Source organism: Apodemus sylvaticus, chromosome 2 (assembly GCF_947179515.1).
Source record: "Apodemus sylvaticus chromosome 2, mApoSyl1.1, whole genome shotgun sequence".
In the NCBI taxonomy this organism is placed as follows: Eukaryota; Metazoa; Chordata; class Mammalia; order Rodentia; family Muridae; genus Apodemus; species Apodemus sylvaticus.
The window spans coordinates 160,962,236-160,989,628 of record NC_067473.1 but is presented as its reverse complement, the minus strand read 5'-3'; the positions used below and the strand labels follow the sequence as shown (position 1 = coordinate 160,989,628).

Here is a 27,393-nt window from a genome sequence, read left to right as displayed (position 1 = left end):
GTCAGAGCTGGTGGTTACAGAAGGCAGATCAAAGGGTGGAAGGAAGAGGCCGGGATAACAGCCTCCCTCCCTCCCCCACGGGGTGTGGCAGGCCTCACATATGCACAGGTGCCTAACATCATGCTGAATCCAAAGGGCACTGGGCTCCAAATCCCTGTGGCACGGGCCCTGGCCACAGTCCTGACGTAGAGGCCAGGTGAGTCAGTGTCCAGGCCCTGGAACCCAGGCCAGCTCTGTGACACTCACAGCCCAGGCAGGGTAAGTCACTCCACCTGCCATGCCAGATAAGGAAATGAGGCCCCACTAACACTCAGACCCCCAAGTCCCAGCAGTGGTCTTCGGTCCGGAACAAGATAAGGACAGAGCCCCGGGAGGGACCACAGGTGCAGGTGCATGAGGGGAACCGGAGCCCAGGGGAGGGGCACTGACGGCAGTCTCCATAATAGAACCTGCTTGGTCCCTCTGGCCAGCAGGCTCTCCCTTCCCAGCCGTGGACAGGGCTGGGCAGGACCAGACTGGGGCCAAGCAGAGAGGGAGAGGCCAGGGCAGCTACACCTGAGGCTGTGACAGGGACACTGCTGAAACAACACCATTTCCTGCCATTTGCCTGAGTCTAGGAAAGGGAAGTCAGAGCCTTCATGTCGCATGACTGTGGCCTGCTCCTTCCTTCTTTCTACAAAGTCCCCTTCTCCACATACCTTTGACCACAGCCTTTAATTCAAAATGGCCAAACCTATACTATGATACAGTACTTGGGAGGCAGAGGGAGGCAGTTCTTTGTGAGTTTTGAGTTCAAGACCCACCTGATCTACATAGGAGTTCCCTGAAAGGGGGGAGGGGAAGCCCTGCTTCTTCCCCTCTGCCTCCTGAGGATAGATGTTGTGATGCATGGGGAAGCAGAAACAGTCCCAAGTCTTACTCCCAAACACAACAAGACAAGGTCACTTCTGGGTCCCAGGTCTGATCGCTGGCATGGGCAGAGGAATTGCAGGTGAGAAAAGCAGGCTCCACTTAGACACCCCCAGCTTCTCCTTTATTGGGGTGAAAGGGTTCTCTCTGGCCCTCACTCTGTGGATAAGAGTACCCAACGCTCTGACAATCTGGAAGAACTGGTCCAGTCTCCTCCTCCTCCTCCTCTTTCTCCTCTTCCTCCATCTGGGCAGTGATAGGGAGGAGAGTGGCAGAGATTATATCACAGCAGGGTGGTATCTGGTACCACCAGGGTGTGCCAGGGAGGAGGGTGGCAGAGGCTACATCACAGCTGGGTGGAGTTTGATGACGTATAACTGTGACGAGTTTGGGATGGCTGCCTGGCGCCTCCCTCTGCTCTAAGACCTCCCTCCAAAAAATGTAGGGCAGTGCCTCAGGGACTTGCATGCCCCTCCCTAGCCACTTCACGGGGCCCCATCCAGCACTGCAGAAACTGTTTGACCAGACAAGCATTTATTGAATACCTGCCTACCTATTCCAAGTGGGATACGGGGCTATACCGGAAGGATACAAAAATGGATAAAACTCATCCCTGACCACAGGAGTTCAGTCTCCCCAGGGAGGCAGACACAAAAGAATGTGAACATATAATACAGTACACTGTGGGGGGAGGGGCGTGGAGGGGAGGGGAGGACAATTCTGGGGGAGACAGGATAGGGTAAAGGAGTTCACAAAAGCAATGGTACCTTCGAGCAGGTTTCTAAGGGACTCATAGATGTGTTCCGAGGGGTGATGGAGGAAACAGCTCAGAAGACACACAAGCCAGGAGACAACACAGAGGCACTGGGGTGTGGTGGATCCAATAAGGGAGGTCTTGAGAGTGCAGGAGAAGGCCAGGCCTACCCTCATCTTACTCTAGCCCCACCCTGAGGAGTGAGGGAAGGGGACTTGCCAAAGAACTAACAAGGGGGCTTTTGGGTGGGGTTCCCCACCCAAGTTCAAGAGGGGGAGCAGACATCTGTGTCCTCGAAGGCAGTGAGGCCAGGCCAGGCTCTGGTCATGGGGTGGGAAAGCTGTGGCTGCTTCTCTGGGTCTTGTTTATGTTTGCTCGTTGGTCGTTTCCCAGGAAAGCTCCTTGTCGGAGCTCCAAGTTTGGCTTGGCTGACGTGAGGGTAAAGGGGACTTGTCCGTGCTTGTGCGGAAAGCCGCGTTCAGAAGCAGGGGCGGGGCGGCTCTGAGCAGCAATTTAGTCCCCGTCCTGGTCCTCGGGACAACTTCCTGGCCCCCTGGCTTAGCCTGTTCCTTCAGGCCCACCAAAGACAGCTGCGCAGCCATGGGAGGCGTGCTGAAGTGAGCTATTCTTCAGTGTACAAGGGATCTCTGGCCTGGGCGAGAAAAGCACTCTCCTCTCTCAGAGCGCTGCCGCCCCAGCACAGGCAGAAGAGTCAGGAGCCGCAGAGTTCAGAGGAGAGGCGGAGGGGCCTAGGGTAGCATAGGCAGGTGGGGGCGCCGTCAGGGCCAGAGGAGGGGTCGTGCCCTGCTGGGACAAGGAAGGTGGCGGCGGGGATGTAGGGTGGGGACAGAAGCGGGACGGGAAGGAGGAAGCTGGAGTGGAGGCCACCTCCCTGGCCCCCCGGGCCCCTCGTCCTGGAGACCAGTACCGGCTCCGGAACCTGTGTAGTAGCATGATGAGTGTGATGACCAGGAGGTCGAAGATGAGCTCCGCCATTTCCACCACAGACAGCACAGAAGAGCCGAACCACAGGCTCCACTGGCTGCCCAGGTTGGACAGGAGGCTGACCATCTGCGGGAGAAAGAAGCACCCATCCCCTTAGCAAGCCGGCTCCCTTCGCAGCTGGGCCCCCCTGGGACCTCCTTGCCATGCCTGTGACCTCCTGATTGCCATCACCCACAGGAAAAAAAAAATGGTCACCAGACCAGCAGAAACCGGGACAATTCTCAAGGGCCTTCTTCCAGTGGTCTGCCACACATGTGTGCTTCCCCCACCCCACTTCACCCCTCCCTTCCAGATTCCCCCTCCAATTCTTTCCCCTTATCCTGAGCCCCTGTTCCTTTTCCTTGTTCTCTGCCCCCAAGGCACAAACCCTTCTGGCCCTTCAAGGTGACCAGCTGTCCCCCTCACAGTTACCCTACCAAGCCCCCCCCCCCAGGAGATCCCAGGCTTCCTGACTAAGGCAGGCCATACCGTGACAGAGGGAGACTCTGAATTAGTTTTATAGTTCAGCTCCTTGAAGAAGATGTTGAGTTTAGCAACTCCATTCCTTTGGGGAAGGGGAGAGAGTGGAAGAAGTGGTAGAGGGTTGACACCACTCACCAGTGCTCTCCCCAACACCTCCATCAGAACCCCTTCCCAGACCTCCTCCCCACCCCCTGCCCCTCCCCACCCTCACCCCACCCCCTACCCCATCCCCCACCCCCCACCCCAAGGGTCCTGTCCAAGAGCTCAGGAGCAGGCCTGACCTTTTGTTGTTGATAGTGTAATTATTCTGCAAGGACAACATCTCGAAGATCCAATCCTGGGGGAAAATGAGGAGCCAAAGGTTTCCAGGTGGTATCAGCCAAATACACCAACATGGATGATACTCCGAGGGCCACTGTGTCGTGTCCACTTGCACAACTATGGGCAACTATGTTCCCATGAGCATCCACCCCTCCCCTCCCTACTTTACCTGGGACTTCACAGATGGCCAACGTGAGTAGCCAGCAGACAGCTTGTAGTTGGTCACACTGCAGACAGATAAAAGTGGGAGTCTTCTAGTCACCTGCTTCCTATCAGGCTAAGCAGCCGCCGCAGCCAAGGCCAACCTGAGGAAAGGGCCTTACCTGCAAGGCTTCCGGCACTTGGAGAAACAGCCCAGGCTGTCCAAGGAGAAGGCGCCCTGCAGTTTATAGTAGCAGTAGCCTGTGGGCGCAGAGAAGTGCCTGTGTTCTGAGGGCATTTCCACCTTTTCCCCAAGAAAGGTTTTACACACTGCCTGGGCGCCCACTTTACCAGAGCATCTTGTGTGTGTGTGTGTGTGTATGTGTGTGAACCACAACAACATTGTTCAAGAACGCTGGGAACCAGGAACACCCAAATAAATGTGTCCAAAAGGCACAAATTAAGTCAGAAAAAAAATGGGAACAATGGTTGCATAATAAAGAGGTTAAACCACAATGAGATACAATGTTACACTCATTAGGAAAACTGTTAAAAAAACCAAATCAAACCAAACCAAACCTGCCAGCAAGAAGGAGGAGGGGCATCACTTACTGCTTCTGGGAATATGAGATGATACAGCCACCTCCAAAAGTATGACAGTCCCTCAGAAGGCTTGAACAGTTACCACAAGCCCAGCTCCCCACGAGGACACATACACAAATGCGCACGGCAGTATTAGTCACAAAACCACAAACCAGAAGCACCCAAACATCCATCAACACAGTAAGTGAACAAAAATATGCAGAACAGAGCTGGGCACGGCAGGACACCATAGGAATCCCAGAGCTCATGAGCCCGAGGCAGGAGGATTGCTGTAAGTTTGAAGCCAGCCTGGGCTCCAGTATGACATTCTACCTCAACAAATGAAAGTTTTATTATCGATACTACAGGATACTGCTCTGTCATAACAGAATAAAGTGAATGAAGTGTCGACACATGGATGGAGCCAGGAAACACTGTTAAGTTAAAGAAGCCAGTAGCAAAGGCTATCGGTTCTGTCTACCTGACCGTTCAGCACAGGGGTCAGCGGTTGCCCAGTGGCTAGCAGTGGGGGTTGGGAAACTTAGCATACACATAGATACAAAGTTTCTTTGGGGAGTGATTTATAAAATTCTCGAATAGGGGTTGGTGAGATGGCTCAGTAGTTAAGGAGCACTGACTGTTCTTCTGAAGGTCCTGAGTACAAATCCCAGCAACCACCTGGTGGCTCACAACCATCTGTAATGAGATCTGACACCTTCTTCTGGAGTGTCTGAAGACAGCTAAGGTGTACTTACATATAATAATAAACAAATCAAGAAAATTTTTTTAAAAATTCTCAAATAGATGTTGACTATAAGACCAGAATAAAAACCCAACATCAAAACTACAACTAGAGCCAGGCGGTGGTGACGCACGCCTGTAATCCCAGCACTCTGGGAGGCAGGGGCAGGTGGATTTCTGAGTTTGAGGCCAGCCTGGTCTACAGAGTGAGTTCCAGGACAGCCAGGGCTATACAGAGAAACCCTGTCTCCATAAAACCAAATCCAAAACAAAAAACAAACAAACAAACAAAACCCAAAAAAACAAAAAGCAAAAAAAAAAGCCAAACAAACAAACAAACAAAAAACCCTACAATCTAACTAAAACCATACAATTTAAGTGAGTGAAGTCTGTAAAATCCAAATCATCTCAGTCAGACACATGAAAAGAAGAAGAAAGGGCCCATTGGGGAGCTACAAGAAAAACATTTTTTAAAATACTATTTTGTTATAGTGTAGGTATGTACATGGAAATGTGTGTGTGTGTGTGTGTGTGTGTGTGAGAGAGAGAGAGAGAGAGAGAGACAGACAGACAGACAGACACAGAGAGACACACAGAGAGACAGAGAGAGACAGAAAGAGAGACAGACAGACAGACAGAGACTGGGAAATGTGCCGTGGTACACACAGGTCCTCCATCTCTGACCCAAACCCTCTACCCACCACGCTGGGACTCAGCAGGAAGCAGTCTGGCTTGCCTTCTCTGGGGAAAAAGACCTGGGAAGGGCGCCATGCTGTGGTTAGCCCTAGCTCATCCCCTCACAGTTTCTCTCAGATTTTCTAAGCCACAAGAACTCAGAAATAAGGCCAGGCTTAGTGGCCCACACTTTTAATCCCAGCACTTGGAAGGCAGAGGCAGGGGGATCTCTGTGAGATTGAGGCCAGCCTAGTTTACATAGTGAGTTCCAAGACAGCCAGAGCTATGTAGTGAGGCCCTGTTTGAGTGAATAAATGAAAGCAGTGGGGGAGAGGAGGGGAGCTGTCACCAAACCGCACCCCTGCTGCCCTGTCACCAACCAGCACCCTGCTGCCCTGTCACCAAACCAGCACCCTGCTGCCCTGTCACCAAACAGCACCCCTGCTGCCCTGTCACCAAACAGCACCCCTGCTGCCCTGTCACCAAACAGCACCCTGCTGCCCTGTCACCAACCAGCACCCTGCTGCCCTGTCACCAAACCGCACCCTGCTGCCCTGTCACCAAACAGCACCCCGCTGCCCTGTCACCAAACAGCACCCTGATGCCCTGTCACCAAACAGCACCCTGATGCCCTGTCACCAAACAGCATCCTGATGCCCTGTCACCAAACAGCACCCTGATGCCCTGTCACCAAACAGCACCCTGATGCCCTGTCTCCTCTCCCCTCCAGGATTCTGTCTGCCCATCCAAGAAAAAAGGTGACACCAAGTGGCTTCTGAGTTCCCTCCAGTTCTGACATTCTGTGATCCTCCAAGGCAAGGGACAGGGGACCAGAGGCAGGGGTGTAGGCAGGGTGCAGGGAACAAGAGGCAGGGGTGTAGGCAGGGTTCAGGGGACAGGGGGCAGAGGCAGGAGGCAGAGGGCAGGGGCAGGGATGCCCCGCCCCTACAAGAGCAGTGACAAAGGGCAAGGCTGTCAGGTGGGCCATGCAAGAAAGGAGGCAGACACCACAGACAGATGGGGCTGGGGCAGAGGCGACACAGCTCCACAGTGGTCTTTCCGTGTCCTGGTGTCTGGTGCCTTGACCCTCGGCAATGGCCCCCTTCCTCCCTCTCTCACCCTGCTGAGGAGCTGAGTGTGTAAAGCCCTGGGAGGAGGGCCTGAAGGACAGGGTCTGTGCAGATAGAGCCTACAATCCGGCAGTTTCCTGTTAGAATGGCTTTCTCCCAGAATCCTCGGATAGCTGTGCAACAGCAGAGAGGAAACGGGTGTGCTCAGGACAAAGGCCGGATGGCGCGACGCGCCAGGGCTCTGCAGCTTGTGTTGTGCCCGCCCTGCTCCGGGTAAAAACATTCTCTTCTCTTTCCTTTTTTTTCCCTTTTTCTTTTTTGCTTTTGTTTTTGTTTGTTTGTTTGTTTGTTTGTTTTGTTTGTTTTGAGACAGGGTTTCTCTGTGTAGCCCTGGAACTGTCCTGGAACTCACTCTGTAGACCAGGCTGGCCTCGAACTCAGAAATCTGCCTACCTCTACCTCCCAAGTGCTGGGATTGAAGGTGTGCACCCCCACTGCCCAATGTAAAAACATTTTCTACCTTTTGATTTACAAATCGAATCCCTGGGGGAGAGATGGCTCAATGGGTAAAGTTCCTGAGCTTGAACAGAGTCCAACCTATGACCCACGTGGCACAAGCGCACACACATACACACACACTGACACACACAGACACACACAGACATATACATACATACATAGACTCACACATATATATACACGCACATAGACACAGAGATACACACACACAGAGGAGGGCAGGGAGGAAGGACCAAAGGAAGAGAGAGGAAGGTTATTGTTTTTTTAACTCACAAATTGCATGCTGAAAGAAAACAGAGAGACGAGACAGAAACAGCACTTCTAATAATTTCTACCCAGACACCCGTGAGATTTTGGCTGTTCCACCCAATCCGCCAGGAGCCAGCCCTGCTGGGCACGTCACAGAAGGAGCAGGCACGCTGAAACCACAGCGGGAGAACACATCACACACGCACAAACATACGTGTGCTTGCATAAACACACACTTCCTTCCTTCTGCTGTAGGTTATTTTTAAACAAGATAATTCCTTCATTTACACACAAAAGGAGCCAGGGAAAGAAAGACAAGGACTGAGGGCAAAAGAGCTAGTGGAAGTAAGCCACCCAGACAAGGCCTCTGGGAGCTAGCCCCACTCCCACCCCATCCCCCACCCCCCCCACCCCCACCCCACCCCCACCCCCGAAGAGGAGGCGAGCTGCAGACAGCACAGGGGTTCCCTGACTCACCCCAGGAGCTCTGCTTGAGGTAGTCACAGAACTCCACACCCTCGGGCTTCGGGTAGAAGATGTAGGCACAGCCACACTTCTTGATCATGTGCTCCTGGAAGCAGGAGTGGATGCACACCTGGAGGGGAGGGGAGAGGCAAGGGACTTCAGGCCTGGCCCAACCCCGCCCTCCTCACCACTGCACTGCACACCGTGGCCCTCTCTCCCACCCCACCTACTTCCTCTCCGTCCCCTCAGCCCAGCTGGCCAGTGTGCCGTCCCGGGCATGGCTCTGCGTACCTGCTGTGTGTACTTGGATGGGTAAAGGTTCTTCACGGGGACATCGCTGCCATTCTCAGTGCAGTCTCCGTAATTGCCGCCGAGGCTGTCCAGGGCTTCCTGTGAACCATTGCGCGTCCCGAGACCACAGGTGAAGAGGCAGAGAGGGTGACTCCAGCTTCACCCTGGCTTTATCAGTCTTCCCTCATGCCCAACTTCAAACTCACGCCCTGCCAGCAATCTGCCAGCCTCCCCATCTCAAAGCATGAGCACCCCAACACCCCTCCTCGTAGCACTTTGAAGGCCGTGCATGGGTTTAGCGAATCCTCTGAAATCCTAAGGACAGACACCCTGAACCTTTCTTAGCACCTGAGTTCTTCTCGAAGCCTTGCCTCCCAGGGCCCCTTGACTAGCCCCTCTATCGGGTTCTGCTCCCAAAGACCTCCACATCCTGGAGACGACTCACAGGGCCTCCCTTCAGTCTCCTGGATGTCAAATCGACCTCCCATTTCCCACGTCTTCCTCTCCATCCCGTGGGGTTCTCCTCCCCAGTCGGAGCGCCCTTACCTTTCTCATGCTGATGGAGGTCTCCACGCCAGGCCTCACGTTAAAGCCACCGTCATCCATGAAAGCGGGCTCATCCTGACCGTGCACCATCACCCTGGCCCCAGTCACTGTCGACAGCAGGGGGATGAAGTCATTCTGCTCTGTGCGCAGCGTCAGGGACAGACCTGGGGATGCAGCAGGAGAAGAGTTAGGGATGGAGGCCCAGCCTCTCACCCTGGCAGGGCCCTTCTTCTCCTGGTGGAGCAAGGCCAGTAAAGCCCTCATGGCAACCCAGAGCTGGTTTCTGGCCTAGCTTAAAGGATAGAATCCCTTCCAGGCTTAGAATGGACTATGGGGGGAGGAGGGCTTTGGGGGAGAAAAGTCAGAGCAGACCCTTCCAGAAAAGCAAGAGGCATATCAAGGTGAGACCCAGAAGGTCTCCAGCATCTCTAGAATGTAAGACTGAGGTAGGTAAGGGCGGGGTGAGGCAGGCCAGTGGGAAGGGCATCGTGGGGACGGGGGCTGCTCACCATTGTTGACTCCAGGCATGGAAGACATCCAGAGATTAGAGTTGTTCTTGTTGTTGAAAGTGTAGCAGTTCCCATACACGGGGTGGTGGAACTGAGAATAATTCCTGAGCAGGCGAGGGAACCAGGATAACAGGGAGGGAAGACAGGAGTTCAGTGAAGCATGAGGAGGGGCGGAGGAAATTCCCCTCTGGGCCTAAGCAGTATCTGTTTCTGGTCACCTCCAGTGTGTCTGCAAGGCACTGGGAAGTAGGCCTGTGCTCCTTTGTCACCCCAGCCAACAGTCCCATTCTGCATCATACAAGGCCACACAGACAGTGATAGCAGGCCTGGGATTTGCTATGTGATCTTGTGTGCTATAGATCTTGTTTTATATTCTAAAAGAAACAAAGCCAAACCCTCCTGAGCTCTGTGTATAAGATCCACCCATGATGCTCCACTGCTCCCGCTGGCACTGCCTGCTATATGCCTTCCCTGATGAAGGTGTGCACTGTGCTCTGCTCCTCCGGCAGTCAGTGGGGATCCCAGGGACCGCGGGGACGGTGATGATGGGCATCGCCTCTAACCTCGCCACTTGCTTCCTTGTGTCTGTAATGGTATACTAAGACTTGTGCAGTGCTCCTAACTTCTCAGCATCTCAATCTTGGTTCTCGGCTCATCGATGAGGGAAATGGAGAGATGGAGGAAATCAGCGTAGAGGAGGGGACAAAAACCACAGTGAGCATGGGGCTGAAGGGAGGAAGTTCAGAGCACAGGGCAGAATGAAGCCAAGTGTTCTCCACAGACCTCTGCGCACCAGAGGAACAAGTCCCGTGCTAACAGCTGGTCTCTAACAGGCTTGGGAATCAAAAGGAAATCACACGGCCGCGCTACCGCAGCAGACAGACAGATTGACAGCAAACCACAGGTTCTAATAGTGATGTGGGGAGAGGGGACCTGTGTTCTACTTCCTGTCAAGTGGGAGATGGCAGTGGGAACCAACCAGACAGGAGACTCTGGCCGGTGACCAGCAGAGGAGTGAGAGGGGATGATGACCAGAGGTGGGTGTGGCTCTCTGCTCATGTAGCTTTGAACTAGCCCCATTTCCCAAGGTCATTTACTTCCTCTGTAAAATGAGGAGAACAAATTTAGAAGATCCAGGACAGTCTACTGGCTTTACAAACCAAAGGCAGGCATAGGATGCACTCCCGTTAGACTGTGAGAGAGTCAGAATTTCTAGAGATAGGCTGGATGTAGAGAGGAGAGCGCTATCCTAAAGGGCCGCTGATCCCACTCACTGAGAAGAGGGAAGGACACACTGTGGTGGTTTCCTACCAGGGTGGATATCGTGTAGCAGGTGAAGTCAGTGGGTCTCATGAGAGCCTAGGAAGGTTTTATTTGGTATTTTAGAAGAAGATAAAATAAGACCTATAACATACAAGATCACTTATGTAGATAAAATGTAAACTTTGTAAATGCACATACAAGGAAATGCACATTTAGCACATTGGTACAGTGTCCACTGAGAAGCCAAATCACGAGATGGTTAAGAGTAAAGCCTTGGGCCAGCAAGATGACTGAGCAGGTAAAGGTACTTGCTGCCAAGACTGACAACACGGGTTCAAATCCCAGGATCCACATTGTAGGAGGACAGAACTGACTTCCACGGGTCCTCTGGCCTCTACAAGTACACCATAGCATGTGTGTGAGTACATGCATGTGTGTGCAGAAATGTCAATTTTAAAAAGCCCCATCAAGGTATGGTGATGCACTCCTGTAATCTAGCCCCTGGGAGGGTGACACAAGAGGACTGTTGCCAGTGTGAGTCTACTTGGGGTTACATGCTACATGGTGAGTTCCAGATTAGCCTGGGACAAGAGAGAGAGACCTTGTCAAAAAACAAGCAAACAACAACAAAAGTCTCTAGAGTTCAACTCCTTCTGAGTAAATGCAGCAAATACTAGAAAGAAAGCCAGACAAGTCTTTCACTCTCCTCTGTCAAAGGAAGATCTCAGAAACAGGTAGGATAGAGAGCTGAGGGCTGAGATAGAGCACTAGTGCTGAGTGAACTGTATTCATTTCCCACTAACGTGGGACTGATTAACCAATCACTGACCAAAGCAAAACAAGACAAACGTCTGCTGAGATGGTCCAGCGGGTTAAGGTGCTGGCCACCAAACTGCAGCCCTACGGTTAGAAAAACCAACTCCTGAAACTTGTCTTCTACGTACTCACATGCGCAAATACAAACAAGAGCAGGGAGTTTTGTCTGTTTGCTTGTTTGTCTTTCAGGTAGACAGTAACAAGCAGAGGATGTGGAAAATGCAGATCCCTCAGGGTCCCTGCAGGGAATGAAAATAAAGACCTGTATCCCCAGGCAAAGCCTGGCAGCCTCCAGATGCTAAGTGGCTATGTGACCCAGCGCTGCACTCCCGGTGCAGCAATACCAAAGCATTAGCAGTATAAAGCCTTACTTAGGAACACCCCACAGCAGCGCCCTTCAGAAAGGCAAAGTGGAGGCAAGCTTCTCATCAGAAAGGTGTGATGTGTCAACACAACACAACACAGTATTAACTGCTCAGATGTGAGTTCTGACATGTGCTACAGCAGAGATAAACCTGGAAAACATGTGCTAAGTGAAAGAAACCAGAAGTCACCAGTCACAAAAGATGCCATATATAAATATATATATATACACACCCACACATATATACACATACATGTACATACATATATGTGCATATATACATATATGTGCTTATATACACATACATATGTATGTATATACACATACATATATACATACATACATACATACATATGTATGTATGTATGTATGTATGTAAAATCTCCATCCCAGAACCTAATAAATGCTAGACAATCTGTCACTGAACTATATCCCTAGCTATCGTGTGAAATAGCCACAAAGAACAGTCCATTAAGACAAGAAAGCAGATTATAGTTCCCAGGGCTTGAAAGGGATCGAATGGGGAACTGCTAGTAAGTAAATGGGTTCCTTGAGGGTGGGTGAGGAAAATGTTTTAAAATTAGATAATGACGGTAGTTGCACAACTCTAAGTATATTTAAAAACCACTAAAGTGTACATATGAAAGGGAAGACTTTTACTACGTGTTATTAAGGAGAAGATTATGTCTGCGGACGGAGCTCAGTGATGGAGTGCTTGCTTGCATGGTGTGGGGCCCCTGGCTTTGATCTTCAGAACAAAAAAAAAAAAAAAAAAAAGGAAAAAGAAAACCAAAAGAGAAGAGGAAGGAGAAGGGGAGGGTCCAGGAGGCCGTGAAGGGGAGGGTCCGGGGTGAAGAGGAGGGTCCGGGGTGAAGGGGAGGGTCCAGGAGGCCGTGAAGGGGAGGGTCCGGGGGGAAGGGGAGGGTTCAGGAGGCCGTGGAGGGGAGGGTCCGGGGTGAAGGGGAGGGTCCAGGAGGCCGTGCTGCCCATCACACGGAAGTGCGGTTAGACTCAACAAGCCCCGGGAGATGGCTGATGATTTTATTATATTTATTGTAAGTGTGTGAGTGCTCTGCCCGCTTGCATATCTGTGTTCCGCGAGCATGCCTGGCACCTCTGGAGGCCAGAAAAAGGTGTCGGATCCCGTGGAACCGGAGTTAAGGACAATTGTGAGCCGCATGTGGGTGCTAGGAACGGAACCTGGGTCCTCTGCAAGCACAGAGCTCTGCAAGAGCTCTTAACTGCTGAGTCTCTCCGGCTTCTACTTCGGAGGATTTTGAACAGGGACTGACTGGAATAGTTAATGGAACACACTTAAGCTCCCTGCTGTGTTTCAAATGTGCCTCTCCATTCTTGGGTTGGAAAATTACTTCCCAATGTGTTGGAGATGAGATCCAATGGGAAGAGACAGGACCATGAGCAAATCCTCACGAATGGATCCAGTGCATTACCACAGAGTTCTAGCGAGGGCGAGCTAAGAACACATGGGCTTTCAGTCGGTTGGCCCGCCCTGCCTCACCCTCTCTCTCCCATGCTCCTTTCCCTTCCCCTTTCTGCTCTCCGTGGGAGCCTCCGCCAGCTTCCGGCACCAGCCTCTTGGACTTTCAACCCTAGCACTGTAAGACATGAACTTCTTCTTCTTCTTCTTTTTTTTTTTCATAAACCAACCAGTCCTTAGTATTCTGTTACAGCAACAGAATGAAGGGAGAACTTGGGGGCAGAAAGATGGACAGTTTGCAGTGCTGTCCCAACAGTCCTCGTGGGAATGGATCAGATCATGAGCTGAGGAAGGGACCCGCGTGCTGAGACTAGCGTGACCGGTGGACTTGCCGGCGAGGACAGCAAGAGCTGGGAGAGGACAACCGGAGAGGATGGGGACAAACTCCAGGTGGAAGGTGGCAGAGAGGCTTGGCGACAGGTGCGGCTGGCTGGCCGACCGCTGGTGGGCTTAGCTGTGTCACTTACCAGCTGCTGGAGTTTATCCCTAAACAAACAACTAGCTCAGGCGGGACAGAGCTGTGATGGGCAGTGAGCACGCAGAGTGTGAAGCCAGAAGAAGCAGGTGACACCTGGTCCTGCTGCCACTCTCGGGTGACACTGGAGGGAAGGGTCCCTTATAGAGATACTGCCTCAGTGCATTCCCCAGCCAGAAGCATGAAGGTGGCCCTTGAAAACGGAGGAACAGAGGAAGAGAAGGCAGGAGTAGGCAGGCAGAGGTTATAGAAGGAAGCCCCTCACCTCCACCTTGTACGCTCTCAGAGAGCTTGAACAGGTGGATGTGGCCTCTTTTGAAGGATGTTGTGGCAGGAGCCCTGACAGAAATTATCCCCGAGGGACAGTGGGCTGTGGAGAATCCTTAGGCCAGCCTGAGCCTCTGGGCATGTCGCTTCAGCTGCTTGGGTGCAGGAGGACCGACCCCCACTATGCCCTAGAGTGTATCAGGTGACCTCATATTTGTCATCTCACGCCAGTGACGAGACTTAAAGTGTGCATTAGCATCGTTGTCTTTATCGCTTTAGTAAAAGTGCCAATCAGGAAAGGATCGGACGTATTTTTTCCTGTAATATATCCCAGATGCCTTCAGCACAGTCTGGCACATGGTCCACACAGAATAGTCAGAAATGTTTGCTGAGTAAACCTTCTTTCTTGTGGTTGGACTTGTCTGCATTTTACAAAGAAAAGACTCTGGAGAACGATCTGAAATGGAAGAGTCACCAGGCCACGAAGAGATAGAACCGTAGTGGGAACGCGGGTTGGGACCGGCCGCCCATGGATCCTACCACACTCCCGTCTACAGATGGCATGCTGGGCACAGACTTGGGCACAGACTGCATTGCATCATTTCCTCACCTAACCACCAAGGATTTCCTGAGCCCTCAGGAGGACCCAGGCGAGGAGACTCTGAGGAACACCTGAGCCAGCAAGGCCTACTCACGCCTGATTGCACGGGGCCTGGTTGAAGCGACAGGTGAAGATGAAGTTGCCCAGAGCCTCTTCCTCTAGAGCAGGCGACGTGTCGGGCAGTCTGGACAGAATGTTGATGTAATGGAAGCGGTACCACTCCCTCACGGCGTCCACCCCCGATGAGTACGTCTGGTAGAAACAGTCTGATGTGTTCTGGCTGCACTGCACAGAGACAGGAGTGTCAAGGCACCTGAGAGAGCCACCGAGGTCAAGGTGAAGAGCTGAGGTGTCCTGAGGGCTGCCGGGCAGGCGGGTACAGGGAGCAGGGTGTGGGCAGAAGAGAAGGGGAGAAACACTTTCCTAGACGCCCCTAGGAGAGCTGCTGGCCAGAGGATCATGGGATTGAGGTGGTGGTGGGCAGTGACTCCTCACTGTAATTAGTTATACAACCTCCCCTTTCACTGGTGCCAAAGCTTCTGGGATCAGATGTTTGTTCCCACAGCAGAGGTGGGTCTAGAACTTCCGTGTGCTGCTGGTGCAGCCCATCTCCCCGGGGCCTCCCTTTCTCCTTCACTAGATGACCCTCTGTCCTATTTCCTCCTACCCTTCCTTTTTAGTCTACATGTTTAGAGTGTAGGAACGTAGCTCAGCGGAAGAGTCCTTGCCCAGCACAGGCAAGGGCCTGGGTCGCGCACACACACACACACACACACACACACAGACATGGACGCACACACGCACACAGACATGCACACACACATACACCTCATTTTACTGTCTAAGTGTCTCATTTACTTATTCTCTGTTACAGGCTTGAAGAACTTCAGTTCTTCACTGGAGGGTCTCAACTGAGTCCCATCAGTACGGATTAGAATTCAGAAATGTTTATTTTCTGCAACAGATTTTATTTCTCACCACTTATCTTCTGCTAACATTCATTCATTAATCCAATCGTCCATTCATTAATCCATCCATCCATTCATTCATTCATTCATTCATTCATTCAATCTCTTATTGGTGTTACTTGCTGGAAAGTCCATCAGGCCTTTAAGTCTGATGGAGTAGGCTGTCCTTGGAACCGAGCAAGCTCGAGGGCAGGCCCTGGACCGAGGGGCGGGGCTTACCAGTTGGAAGCCGATCCTCCAGTCCTTCCTGTTCACTTGGGGATTGTTGTCGCGTACGCTGGAAGACGCGCTGCGCGCCAAGCGGGAAGGGTAGGGCGGAGGTGGTGTGCGCAGGAGTTGCAGGGGGTGCGGGAGAGCACCCCGGCTGTCGCGGGTGCTGCGGCGGTGGCCGCCCCCAGCCTTGCGAGTGTAGGAAGAGTTGTATTTGTACAGCTCAAAAAGCGTCTGTTCCGTGATGCGGTCCAGTTCTTCCAGATCCTCTTTAATTTCAGTGTATCTGAAAAAGCCAATAGTCAGGAGGTCGGTCCAGGGGCGGTCCGCCGAATCTCTGGCATCGAAGAGCCACGGCGTTCTCCATAAACATCGAGGGGATCAGTGATCCCTATGAGAGCTTCAGGGCTGTCGGCTGGGTAGTGTAGAGTGTAGGAATTGTATTTGCACAGGTTAAAAAGAGTGTTCTCTTAGCTCAGGTCGCTCTGCCTGGTCCCCTTTGGCGACGGTGGCCTTTGGGAATGCCTGCTCCCTGTGCCTTCAAATCGTGGCTTCTCAGTAACTGCACTTTCAGAATCTCCCTGCACTGCTCTGAAAATGCCAGATGAAGTTCCCACCTTTGCCCCTTCTCCAAAGACTACATTATAATGAGATTTAGAAGGGATCCAAATACTAGTCCATATAAATCCTTACATTTTTCATTCTCAATACTGGCTGTACAGACATCTGCACGATAGACACCCTTAGAATTACAGTCTAAGAAACAAAGCAGAGACAAGAAATTAAAACCAGGCTGCAAGATGCAAATCCAATACATAAATAGCAGCTGCATTTCTAAATACTAGCAACAAATGGAAAATATTTTCAATACCACCACACTGGGGCTGGAGAGAGGGTACGCCAGTGAGAACACCTGAGGCTCTCCCAGAGGATCCAGGTTCAGTTCTCAGCCCCCACATCTGAGGACTCACAACCCCATAACTCCAATTCCAGGGAAATCTGACTCCCTCTTCTGGCTTCCAGCCACACTCACACATGTGGTTTATGCTCACAGACCTTCCCATGTACATATAAACACAGGTAAACCTTCTATCTATCAGATCTACTCCTAAATTTAATATAAGCAAGATTTCTTACACCGAGGAGCACACTAGAATCCCGACAGAGGCCAAAACATATGGAATCATGCAGCTGCTAATGTCATGTCTCCCAACTTGATTTTCAGATCCCATACAATCCAGATCCCAAATTCAGCAAACACTTATTTATTTATTTATTTATTTATTTATTGGTTTTTTTTTCCCGATTTGGTTTTTTGGAAACAGGGTTTCTCTGTTTAGCCCTGGCTGTCCTGGAGCTCACTCTGTAGACCAGACTGACCTCGAACTCAGAAACCCACCTGCCTCTGCCTCCAGAGTGCTGGGATTACAGGCATGCGCCACCACCACCCGGCTTCAGCAAACATTTTTTAAAAGAAGTGACAGGTGTTTCTAAGATTTCTATAGAATGCCAAGAGTTTCTATAAGCTCAGGCTGGCCTCACACTTGAAACCTTCCTGCCTTAGCCTTATGGGCAGCTGAGCTTACAGGTCCATGCCTCCACAACACCTGCTTGCAAAGAACCTGCTGTGGCCAAAACAGTTGTGGAAAAGAGAAAAGCTTGTACTGCCTGAGTTTAATATTTCCTACAAAGGGGGACAGAGGGATGTCTCAGAGACTAAGCACATGGCTGTTCTTCCAGATGACTTGCGTTCAATCCTTAGCACCTATAAGGTAGCTCACAGCCATCTATAATTTCAGTTCTGGGGGATTCATCCTCTTTTTTATTATTTTTTTTTAATTTTATATGAGTACACTGTTGCTGTCTTCAGACACACCAGAAGAGGACACTGGATCCCATTACAGATTGTTGTGAGCTACATATAGTTGCTGGGAATTGAATTCAGGACCTCTGGAAGAGCAATCAGTGCTCTTAACCACTGAGCCATCTCTCCAGCCCCAGGGTTCGACCTCTTTTGGCCTCCATGAGCATGGCATGAACTTGGTGCAAAAACATACATACATTCAAATGTATTCATTTTATACATTTAAAATATAATAATAATAATAAATAATTTAAAAATATTTGCTATGCCAAACATGGTGGCACACATCTTTAATCCCAGCATTGGGGAGGCAGAGGCAGGCAGATCTGTGAGTTCTAGGCCAGCCTGATATAAATAGCAACTTCCAGATCAACCAGAGCTATAGTGAGACCTTGTCTCAAGAAATAACACACATACACACACACACACACACACACACACACACACACACACGAGGGATTGGCTAGAAATGCCCAATATCTTGACTATTAAATGTCACTTAAAGAAAAATTCGAGAGTCAGGTGTGATGGCGCACACCTTTGATCTCAGCACTTGGGAGGCAGAGGCACAAGGATCTCTGTGAGTTCTAGGTCAACCACACCTACAAGATAAGACAGTAGTAGTAGTAGTAGTAATAGTAATAGTAATAATCATAATCATAAATCAAACCTTGAGCACTAGTGAAGCCTGCTCTTGCCAGAGGTGTGGGGTGAGTGCATCTGGGGTCGGACACAGGCACTGAGCCTTACAATGCTAGGCCCTTCCTCCAGTCCCCACCACTGAGCTGCAAGCTTATTTAAAATCTCATGCACAGTCCCGATGTCCCGCTGTCCAGTTCAGAACTACAAGGTTCTCTCCTTTTGGCTCTGCTTTCGTCCTGACAACCCAGCCGGCTGGGCCCTAAGCATTCCCTCTTTGCAGCCGCCCCTCATCCCCTCACAGAAGAAGACAGAGCTCAAGTTCAAGGTGTGTGCCCAAGGCCTTCTGAGAGACTGACTCAGTATTGATGATTCCAAGAATGGCCGTGCCAGCTCCTGTGAGCCCTTCTGAGGAGCCAGGTACACCCATTACATCTACCGCTCAGCAATCTGGGCTAATACTGTTGTCATGCCCTTTCCCAAGACAGTGTGGCCAGGACATGAGTCAGAAGGTGGTCCAACTTTTCAGTGTCCTCTAGTCTGTCCCAGGAAGACCACTAGTGCTCATACATGCTGCCCCCTGCTGGAAGGGCACTCTGGTGCCCCAGCTACGTAATGCTGGGTAAGGCATCCAACCTTTGCCCATCTGTAGAATGGACACAGCGCTAGGGTCAGCCTGACACATAAAGTTCTGGAAAGATGAATTAGGAAATGCTCAGGGACACTAAGTAAAGATGGCCAGGCCTCGGGGAGATGTAGACGGAGCCGGATGCCCAGGAGAGTGTCACTTCAACTTCCTCAACGTCATTCAAGAAGAATCCAGATCCCCAACTCTGCTGGAATTATTACTATGACACAGCCATTACTGTCATCTCCCTTTCCCCCACCACTGCTACCTCTCTGCCTCATCACACTCTTCCCCACTGAGACTAAGTCATCCCTGAACCAAATTCTTCTCAGTGACAATCCAGGCAGGCATCCTCCTGTCTCTTCTGGACTGGGTGCCAATGAGCACACACTCACCTGTCTGGTCTCCCAAGCCTTGGTCCCCGCAGAAGTCAGGTTCCACACAGGGGTCTTTCTGACCCCAAGGACACTTCTCTGCTTTTGTCTGACGGGATTCAGAGCCCTTGGCTGACACTAGTGCTGGGAGAACTGACCACGAGCAAGGCACAGTGAAACACTCAGGTCTTGTCCTGAGACCAGGAGGCACACAAAGGATCAAGACTCCTTTGACAGGATGCTAACAGGATGGTCCACCCAGTGTGGCCTTGACTTCCTTCCTTGGCCATGCTCATTGCCCTCACCCGTGTCTGTCTGACCTGTGGGAGGTGGGTGATTCCCTGCTCCCAATCCAATTCCATCAGGCCTTATTACTGTCTTATTCTACAACTCAGGATACCTAAGTACTTACACTAGGCAACTACTCTAGGGTCACTCACCAGGGAAATCCTGAGCTTTGAATAGCTTTGAACCCAGGCTTGCTGGACTCCAGAGTTATTTCATTTTTCGACTACTCCTGGCTAAGGCTAAGGCCTGTTTGAAATTGGCTATCAGCATCCTCTCTCTGAAGCCTCCCCTCTGACTCTCCTCTGTATAAGGCAGGCTAGCAGGATATAGGACTCCTAAGAGATTCAGGAGCTGACATACATATTTTCCCCTCTGTGTCTACTCCTCCATCCTTGATATCCTTGGTGGGCTCCCAAACATTCCCTCAGGGACCTCTGCTGAGAACAGGAAAGAAACCAGGCTCTTTCCTTGGCAATGCGTTCCTGTGTGCTTGGCCCAACTCTCCACTTCAACCCAAGCCACACTTGACACCCCTCTCTTTGATCAATTTCCCAGCCCTTTCTCTCCCAAGCCGGCTCTGAACAGTGCTAACGGGGCACGCCCACAGACCTTACTGCTCCTGCTTGTACCATGATTCACTCACATATAGCCCTTATGTGGGTTCTGAACCCTCATGGTCTGCCTCAGTGATGGCAATTTAAGAGCCAAAGGTTCTCCTAAGCTGTTGAGAGGAAGGACAGCCAGGTGGTGAGTGTGGGCACCACGCTGAGGCGGAGGGCTGTGCTGAGTTCTGGCCTCACTGACAGGACTGTTACTGCCTCTGGGCGGGCTGGGCTCAGGGCAACGCTGTCACCTCTAACCAGGATTCATTATTTCTTTAGGAAGAGTTAGTCACAACAAACCCTTGTTGCAATCTCTCTTAGGCTGTCAGGATGATGCTGTGGAGAATTCCACTTTTTTTTTTCCTGAGACAGAGATTCTCTTTCTTTTTTTTTTTTTTCTTTTTTTCTTTTTCTTTTTCTTTTGATTTTTTTGGATTTGGTTTTATGGAGACAGGTTTTCTCTGTATAGCCCTGGCTGTCCTGGAACTCATTCTGTAGACCAGGCTGGCCTCGAACTCAGAAATCCACCTGCCTCTACCTCCCAGAGTGCTGGAGGGTGCACCACCACCGCCTGGCGTCAGATTCTCTATATAGTCCTGGCTGGCCTAGAACCTGCTCTGTAGACAGGGCAGGCCTCAAACTCACAGAGATCTGCCTGCCTCTGCCTCCTGAGTGCTGGGATTAAAGGTCAGCCATCACTTCCCAGTTTAGAAGTCCATATTTTAATGAGCTGGCCCAGGCCATGTAGAATGTGACTCCTAGTGACCTAAGACATCTTTTATGGATAGCCAGTCCTTAAAATAAATAATAACTCATGCTGTAAAATCTTTTTCTGGGATGGAGAGATGGCTCAGCAGTTGAGAGCACTGGCTACTCTTCCAGAGGTCCTGAGTTCAAGTCCCAGCAACCACATGGCTCCCAACCACCTCTAATGGGATCCAATGCCCTCTTCTCATGTGTCCGAAGACAGCGAGAGTGTACTCATACACAAAAAATAAATAAATCTGAAAGGAGTATTTTTTAAAAAAACAAACCTTTTCCCTTTGCAATCCAATGAGATGTTCACCTTGTCATTGAAATATGAACCCCACATAGATGGCAAAGAGTTTCTAATAATACATGAGAAGGGTTACACCTCACTCTTGGGAGTGTGGGTCCCATGTGACTGCAGCTGGTGTTTTATTATCATGAGCATCGTTATTAGAGATACGTGCCATCACAGGGAGTGCTGACCACCTCTTATCTACCATGACCAGACCCTCGCAGTTGTAACAAAAGTCGCAGGAGAGTACTAGAGACCCAGATTCTAATTCTCACGCCTCTCAACAACCGATGGCTTTTTGTTTCTCTGCTTTTAGGTCGTTGGGGCCTCAGTTTTGTCATCTGCTTATTCAGTAAGCTGAGATGGCTCTGTAGGTTAAAAGAAAAACAAAACATTGCCGAATAGTGGAGCAGCCTGAGTTCAGCCCCAGAAGAGAAACCAGGTAAAGGAAGAAAGAAGACTGGCCACAGAAAGTCCTCTTCCACGTACTTACCACACACACACTCACTCACACACACACACACTCACACTCACACACACTCACACACACACACTCACACACACTCACACACACACTCACACACACTCACACGCACACTCACACACACTCACACACACACTCACACACACACACTCACACACACACACACTCACACACACACACACACTCACACACACAGCTTCGTCTGTGCAAGAACCCTTGCACTGCCCCACGCTGACCCCAGCACCGACTGCCTGACTAAGGAAGCCCTGAGCACTGGCGGCCCAGGCTCTCAGCCTCAGTCCGGCCTCTCCCTGCCAGACACCGAGGAGCAGCCTGGCACCCAGACGAGATGAGAGTGCGGGTCAAGGGTGGCTTTCCCGCTCAGAGCCACACCTCCTGTGGCTGTCTGAGGAAATGTCCTCCCTTTGCTCAGTCCCGCTGCCAGGCTCTTCCTTGCTCTGCCATCTGCAGAAAAGCTAAGACCCATGATCTTCCCTGTCCGGAAGCGCCACACTCTTCCGAGGTTTTCTTTGTTGTGGGCACAGGGTCTGATGCAGCCTGTCCAACCTCAGACTCAAGGTGTAGCCAGGCCTAAACTAATTCTAAACTTCTAATTCTCCTCCTGTCTTTACTTCCTAAGGGCCAGGATTACTAGCACGTGCCAGCAGGCCTGGCTGATCTGCCTTGGGTCCAGCCCTGTTACATACGTGTTTGAGAGAGGCTCTGTTTTCCAGGATGTGGTGATGAATGGCTCTTTCCTCCGAGTGACTAGAAACTGTCGAGCCACACAGAGCTGCAGTCAGGACCTCCGTTTTACAGCTCTCTGCTGCCTGTGTCCCTCACCAGGTGGATGCCCCAGCATGACTCTGCTCCCCTCCAGGCCTTCTTTGGCAACTCAGTCTTCCATTCTATCCTCCTCTCTCCCCAGATCACGCGTCACTCCCTGTGACAACGACCATGATTCACACTCAGGGCAGCAACCACTGTCTGCCACCTCTGCCTCTCACTGGCCAATGGCTCCCCACCCCTGCACTCCTAACCAGGAGCTCCTCCCCCCCCCCCATCTTCCTGCTGGGCTCCTCCCAGCCACCCTTCCAAGGTGAGAGGGAGCTTTGAGGTCACTTCACTGCTAACCCGAGAGGCTCTAGCTCTTAGCTGGAAGTGATTTTTGCATCCCAGTGTGGACACCTGCTATCTGTCTGAGTTTAACTCTCTGGGTATCTGTTTCCTCATCTATCGGATGGACGGAATAGTGGTACCCGTTCCCTAAGTCTGTTGTGGGGTTAAGTCATTTCATAATATTTCTTTTCTTAAAGGTCAGACACCTGAGCAGGTGGACAGGATGACTGAGCAGGGGTCTCCTAGGTTCATTCAGCCTGGGTTTGGGGGCACAGCTAACAACACAACATAGCTCTGACTGTCCTGGAACTATATAGACTAGTTTGGCCTACAGCTCACAAGAGATCTGCTTGCTTCTGCCTCCACAGTATTAGGTTTAAAACCACGTGCCATCACACCTGGCCCATTTAACAATATTTCATTCAGATTTAGATTCCTCTGGAGAGCCATCTGGGACATAAATATGCATTCTCTATTGTTACTGTTATTTTTCTTCATTATTAGCTATATACAGCTTTGGGTCTAATTAATTTTGCTTCAGTGAACATCAATTATCCTCATCTGGAAACTGGGAATAACGCAGGTGTGATAGCGAGGACCCTGTAATGCCAAGAGTTCAAGGCCAGCCTAGACTGCACCCAGATCCTGTCTTTAAAAAGAAAAAAAGAAAAGGAAGCAACAAGGGTCATCTATAAAAGTGCCCACCTCGCTAGACACTGCAGGATCAAGGAGTTAGTGCTTAAAAATCACCCAACACTGAGTCAAGCACTTAATAGGTATTCAGTTTCCTCTATACTTGGGGTCCCTCCCCTCCCTTCTGAAGTTTCTTCTCCTCCCTCTGCCGCCACTGTCTAGTAAGAGGGAAATTTTCTATACGGACAGCTGCTTCCCGGTCGGGGGCCCCTAGGCCCTGTGATGTCCACTCTCTGGTGTTTTATCCTGGCCTGTCCACGGTCATGCACCCAGCAGAACCTTAGAAAATATGCGGACTTCAACAGACTCACCCAGCCCTCCCCATATCTCCTCATCTTTGTGACCACAAATATTTATTGAGTGCCTGGAGCTTACTTCCAGGCCCCGGCCCCTCCCCTGCCAGCACCTTCTGCCTGTTTTGTCCCCCACCCTGCCTTGTCGGGGGTGAGAAAGAACTGAGGCTAAGGGAAGGAGCTATCCCAAGGCTTGAAATGGAGGTAACCAGGTGAACAACTTTGCTTATTCCTCATGGCAGCTCCTGAGAATAAGAGGGGGCCAAGTTTGGGGATCAAGCTAATGGGATAAGTCAGAATCCGGTCAGGATTGGTCAGGATTGGTGACCCTGTTGACTTGCCTTGGCCTCTTGGCCTCAGTTTCCTACACACAAAACCAGTCCCTGCCCCCAAACAGAAAGACACCAGGAGGCTGCAGATGACCTCTAAGGGTCTGATATGTTCAGCTCCAGTAAGTGACCCCTACCGTGTTCATTTTACGGGGGCGGTTTTACCTTTCCAGAACAGGACTTCCCAACCTTTGTTAATCCATGACACATCTTTGGACATGACAGGCTACCGGAGAGAGCCTCCACCCTCAGAGTGCGACGGATCCCAGCCATCCATAATTGCCCACATTCCTCAGGGTGTGCTCACCCGCATTTACCCTCATTCAAACCCTCCCGAGAGACCTTACACTCCTGGAAGGCAGACCAACGTCGAGTTTTTATTGTACTAATCACGGTGTGCTGCAGTATTTGTTCACACGCCTACCTCTCCTACCCTGTGGTAGTTTTTCCGTCTCCAGGACCTAGCAAAGTACCTGGCCCTGGATAAAGGTCGTCAAAGTAGCAACAATGCTCTTCTGCTGGGCGCCTAGCACAGTCTGGCTTGATGTAAGTTTTCGATGTGTGGAGTGCAGACCAAATGGTATGTACAAACACCCGGCCCCGCCCTCCTCTCGTCTCCATGGTAACAGCCCAGTTTCCAGACCCAAACTGAAAAGAGCATTGATGAAACCCAAAACTTCAAAACACACCAAAACCCTTAAAAGTCAGAGTCCTGGGCAGGTGGGTAAGGCAGATGAGTGGTGATTCCCTGCACAGGTCAGCCGGAGACTTCGGGGACAGCTTGATCCCACCCCCATGGTACCTGCTCCCCTCTACACAAAGATCTTATCCACCGCCAAGGCCTTGGCCTCTCAGCTCTCTGACCTCACAGCTCCATGACCACGATTGTTTGCTCTCCGGCTTGCTTGCTTTGTGGCTGCCGAGGGTAGAACTCCGGGGACCTTGTGCGCGCTAAGTATACCCTCTAGCACCGATCTACTCCTCTCTACCGTACCCCGGCCAGACTGACCTGTAAGGATTAAGGGTGCACACAGTGACGGCAGGGAAGACCAGCTTGTCTGAATTGAGGTTGATGTTGAGGCTCACAGGGTAGCTGAAGTACTCCTCGAACAGCAAGGCGAACTGCCAATACATCATGCCGAAGGTGCAGAGCCACAGCACCGCCCAGAAAGCCGTCTTCATGCGGTTGTGCTTGGAGCACACCAGGCGGATGGCACCGTGGATGGTGGTGTTGTTGCAGAAGAACTGGAAGAGCTCCCGGTAGGAGCGGTGGAACTCGATCAGCGCCTCCTCCTCCTCGGTGGGCTGCCGGGGCGCCGAGGGTTCCGGGCCCAGCCCCTGCTCTTCACGCTTGTCCCCCTTCCCCAGCCTTTGCATGGGCAGAGGAGGACAAGGGTCTTGTTCTTCGAAATTGTCACCCTTCATGGATCCCTTAGCCGAGTTGGGGTCGTGAAGGTCTAGGTCAAGGTTGAGCTCAGGGGCTCTGGTGTGGTCCAGCATCTTTAGTACGGAGGCGGAATGTGGGTGCCCCTGACCGTCCTTGCATCCCACGCTGAGTTCACTCGCCCTCAGTCCTCCCACCCTCCTCCACCTCTCCAGGAGCCAGCTGACCTTCTGGAGTCGGGACCAACCAGGCAGCACGGAGTGCCTTCACTGGAGAGGCCCCAGAGCTTCACAGCGAAGGCCACCTTCGTTTGCCCGCCGGCGCCTCCCTGGGTCTCCACCGCCTGGCTCAGCGCCTCTCCCTCTTGCCCTTTTTTCCTCCCAGACTGTTTGACTCGCTCCAGCTTTCACGCCCTCTTGGCCCAGCTGACTCCCGCTTCTCTCTGGGTCTCCCTCTCTGTGCCAGGCGCTCTGATCCTGCCCCACTTCCTCCCCTGCCTCCCCTGGCTCCTCCTGGGTCCTCTGCTCTAGGCTCTAGCCCTGGCCTCCGGCTCGCTGCTACCTCCTTCTCTGCCTCGGGGACCGCGGGCAGCAGCAGGAGGCCGGAGCTGCCTCCTGCTCCCGGCTCCCAGGTGTGGCTGGGCTGTGACTGGTTCCTTTCCAGTTAAATCTGGCAGCGGAGCCTCTCCACCCTCTCACCTGACAGGTGCAGTGCCGGGCTCCGGAGCCCGCCAGTCGGCCACGGGCAAGGACGGGAGCGACAGAAGCCTCATTAGCATCTCAATTAAAGGTGAGCAGGGCAGAGGGAGGGTCGGAGGAGGAGTCTGGTCTGGGAGCTCTCCAGGGAGGAGGGCTTTTGGGGACAGGGGGAAGCTGCAGAGTTTCGGCCAGGGATGGATGGCGAAGTGACTGGCAAGGAGACTAGGAACAGAAGACAGGTGAGGCTTAGAGAACCTGAGGGGAAGGACGGAGTCTACACACAAAAGCCAGGAAGGCAGAAAAGGGAGACAGCCGAGGAGGACAGGGCAAAGTGCTGAGGGAAGGTGTAGGAGGAGGAAAAGAGAAGAGAGCCAGCTCCAAAGGGACTCTCCTGTCAGGCAAGTTGGCCAGGGGAACGAAAACTCAAGTGGACTTTCAGAAGCCAGGGTCCCTTCTGATTGAGGTCCCTCAAGGTCATCCCAGGTCAGCCTCACACCCAGGATGCTGGAGGAAAAGGAGAATGGGTCCCCCCAAAACTGCGAGCACCTGCTGGCCCCACCATCTTCTTCCCATCCCCTTCCCTCTGAACTCCTCACCCCATCTACCTGGCCCTGTCCAGGCCTGGGAGGGGCCCAGGCGAAGTAGGGGGCTGGGCCAGGTCCTAGGACATTCTGTTCTTTTTGACACCATTGGCTGATAGGCCAGGAATGTGTAATGTCCCCTGTTGTGGTCACAGGGTTGCAGGAATGTGGGCACCAGAGGTAACCGTGTGCGTGGGGGCCAGGCAGAGCTCTGTGGGCACAGACCAAGAGCCCAGGGACAGGCAGGGATGGCAGACATTGGAAGAGAACACAAGCTGGGTCCACACTGGTATCTGGGGCAAGGAGGGTGGGTACGCTGTCCCAGGAAGGAGAAGTCCTTCCTCTTCCTCAGGCTGTGTTTTTCTCCAAAATCTCCCTCAAGCTACCTCAGCTAGGAGGACACAGATTGCAAGCAGTGACCACACAGGTGTGAAAGCCTCAAAGGCTCACACCCCAAAGGAAAGTGTGAAGAAGCCACAGGAGAGGCATTCACACAGCCCAGGCCCTGCAGAGCTCCCTAGTGACTGTGGTCACTTGAGCCCCAGAGAGGGCAGCAGCCACAAAGTAAGTGTTCCCGTGTGCTCACTGGCTCTTCCTGCCCTCTCTGCAGCAGCAGGAGGAGGAGCAGCAGACAGAGGTGTTCTCTGTGCCTCAGACCTGCAGACACAGACCTA

The 27,393-nt window shown here is 51.8% G+C and overlaps 1 protein-coding gene across 1 annotated transcript; it reads right to left on the bottom strand.

The window, feature by feature from the left end:
* Positions 1–1,426: 1,426 nt before the first annotated feature.
* On the bottom strand, positions 1,427–25,872 carry Scnn1a (sodium channel epithelial 1 subunit alpha). The gene is made up of 12 exons (XM_052174908.1): positions 25,066–25,872; positions 15,711–15,987; positions 14,618–14,808; positions 9,240–9,343; positions 8,731–8,894; positions 8,185–8,283; positions 7,906–8,023; positions 3,775–3,853; positions 3,621–3,678; positions 3,412–3,467; positions 3,137–3,212; positions 1,427–2,734 (listed from the first exon to the last, which is right to left on the bottom strand). The coding sequence occupies exons 1-12, from the start codon at positions 25,554–25,556 to the stop codon at positions 2,342–2,344; spliced, it is 2,106 nt and encodes a 701-aa protein (XP_052030868.1). The 5' UTR covers positions 25,557–25,872; the 3' UTR covers positions 1,427–2,341.
* Positions 25,873–27,393: the final 1,521 nt, after the last annotated feature.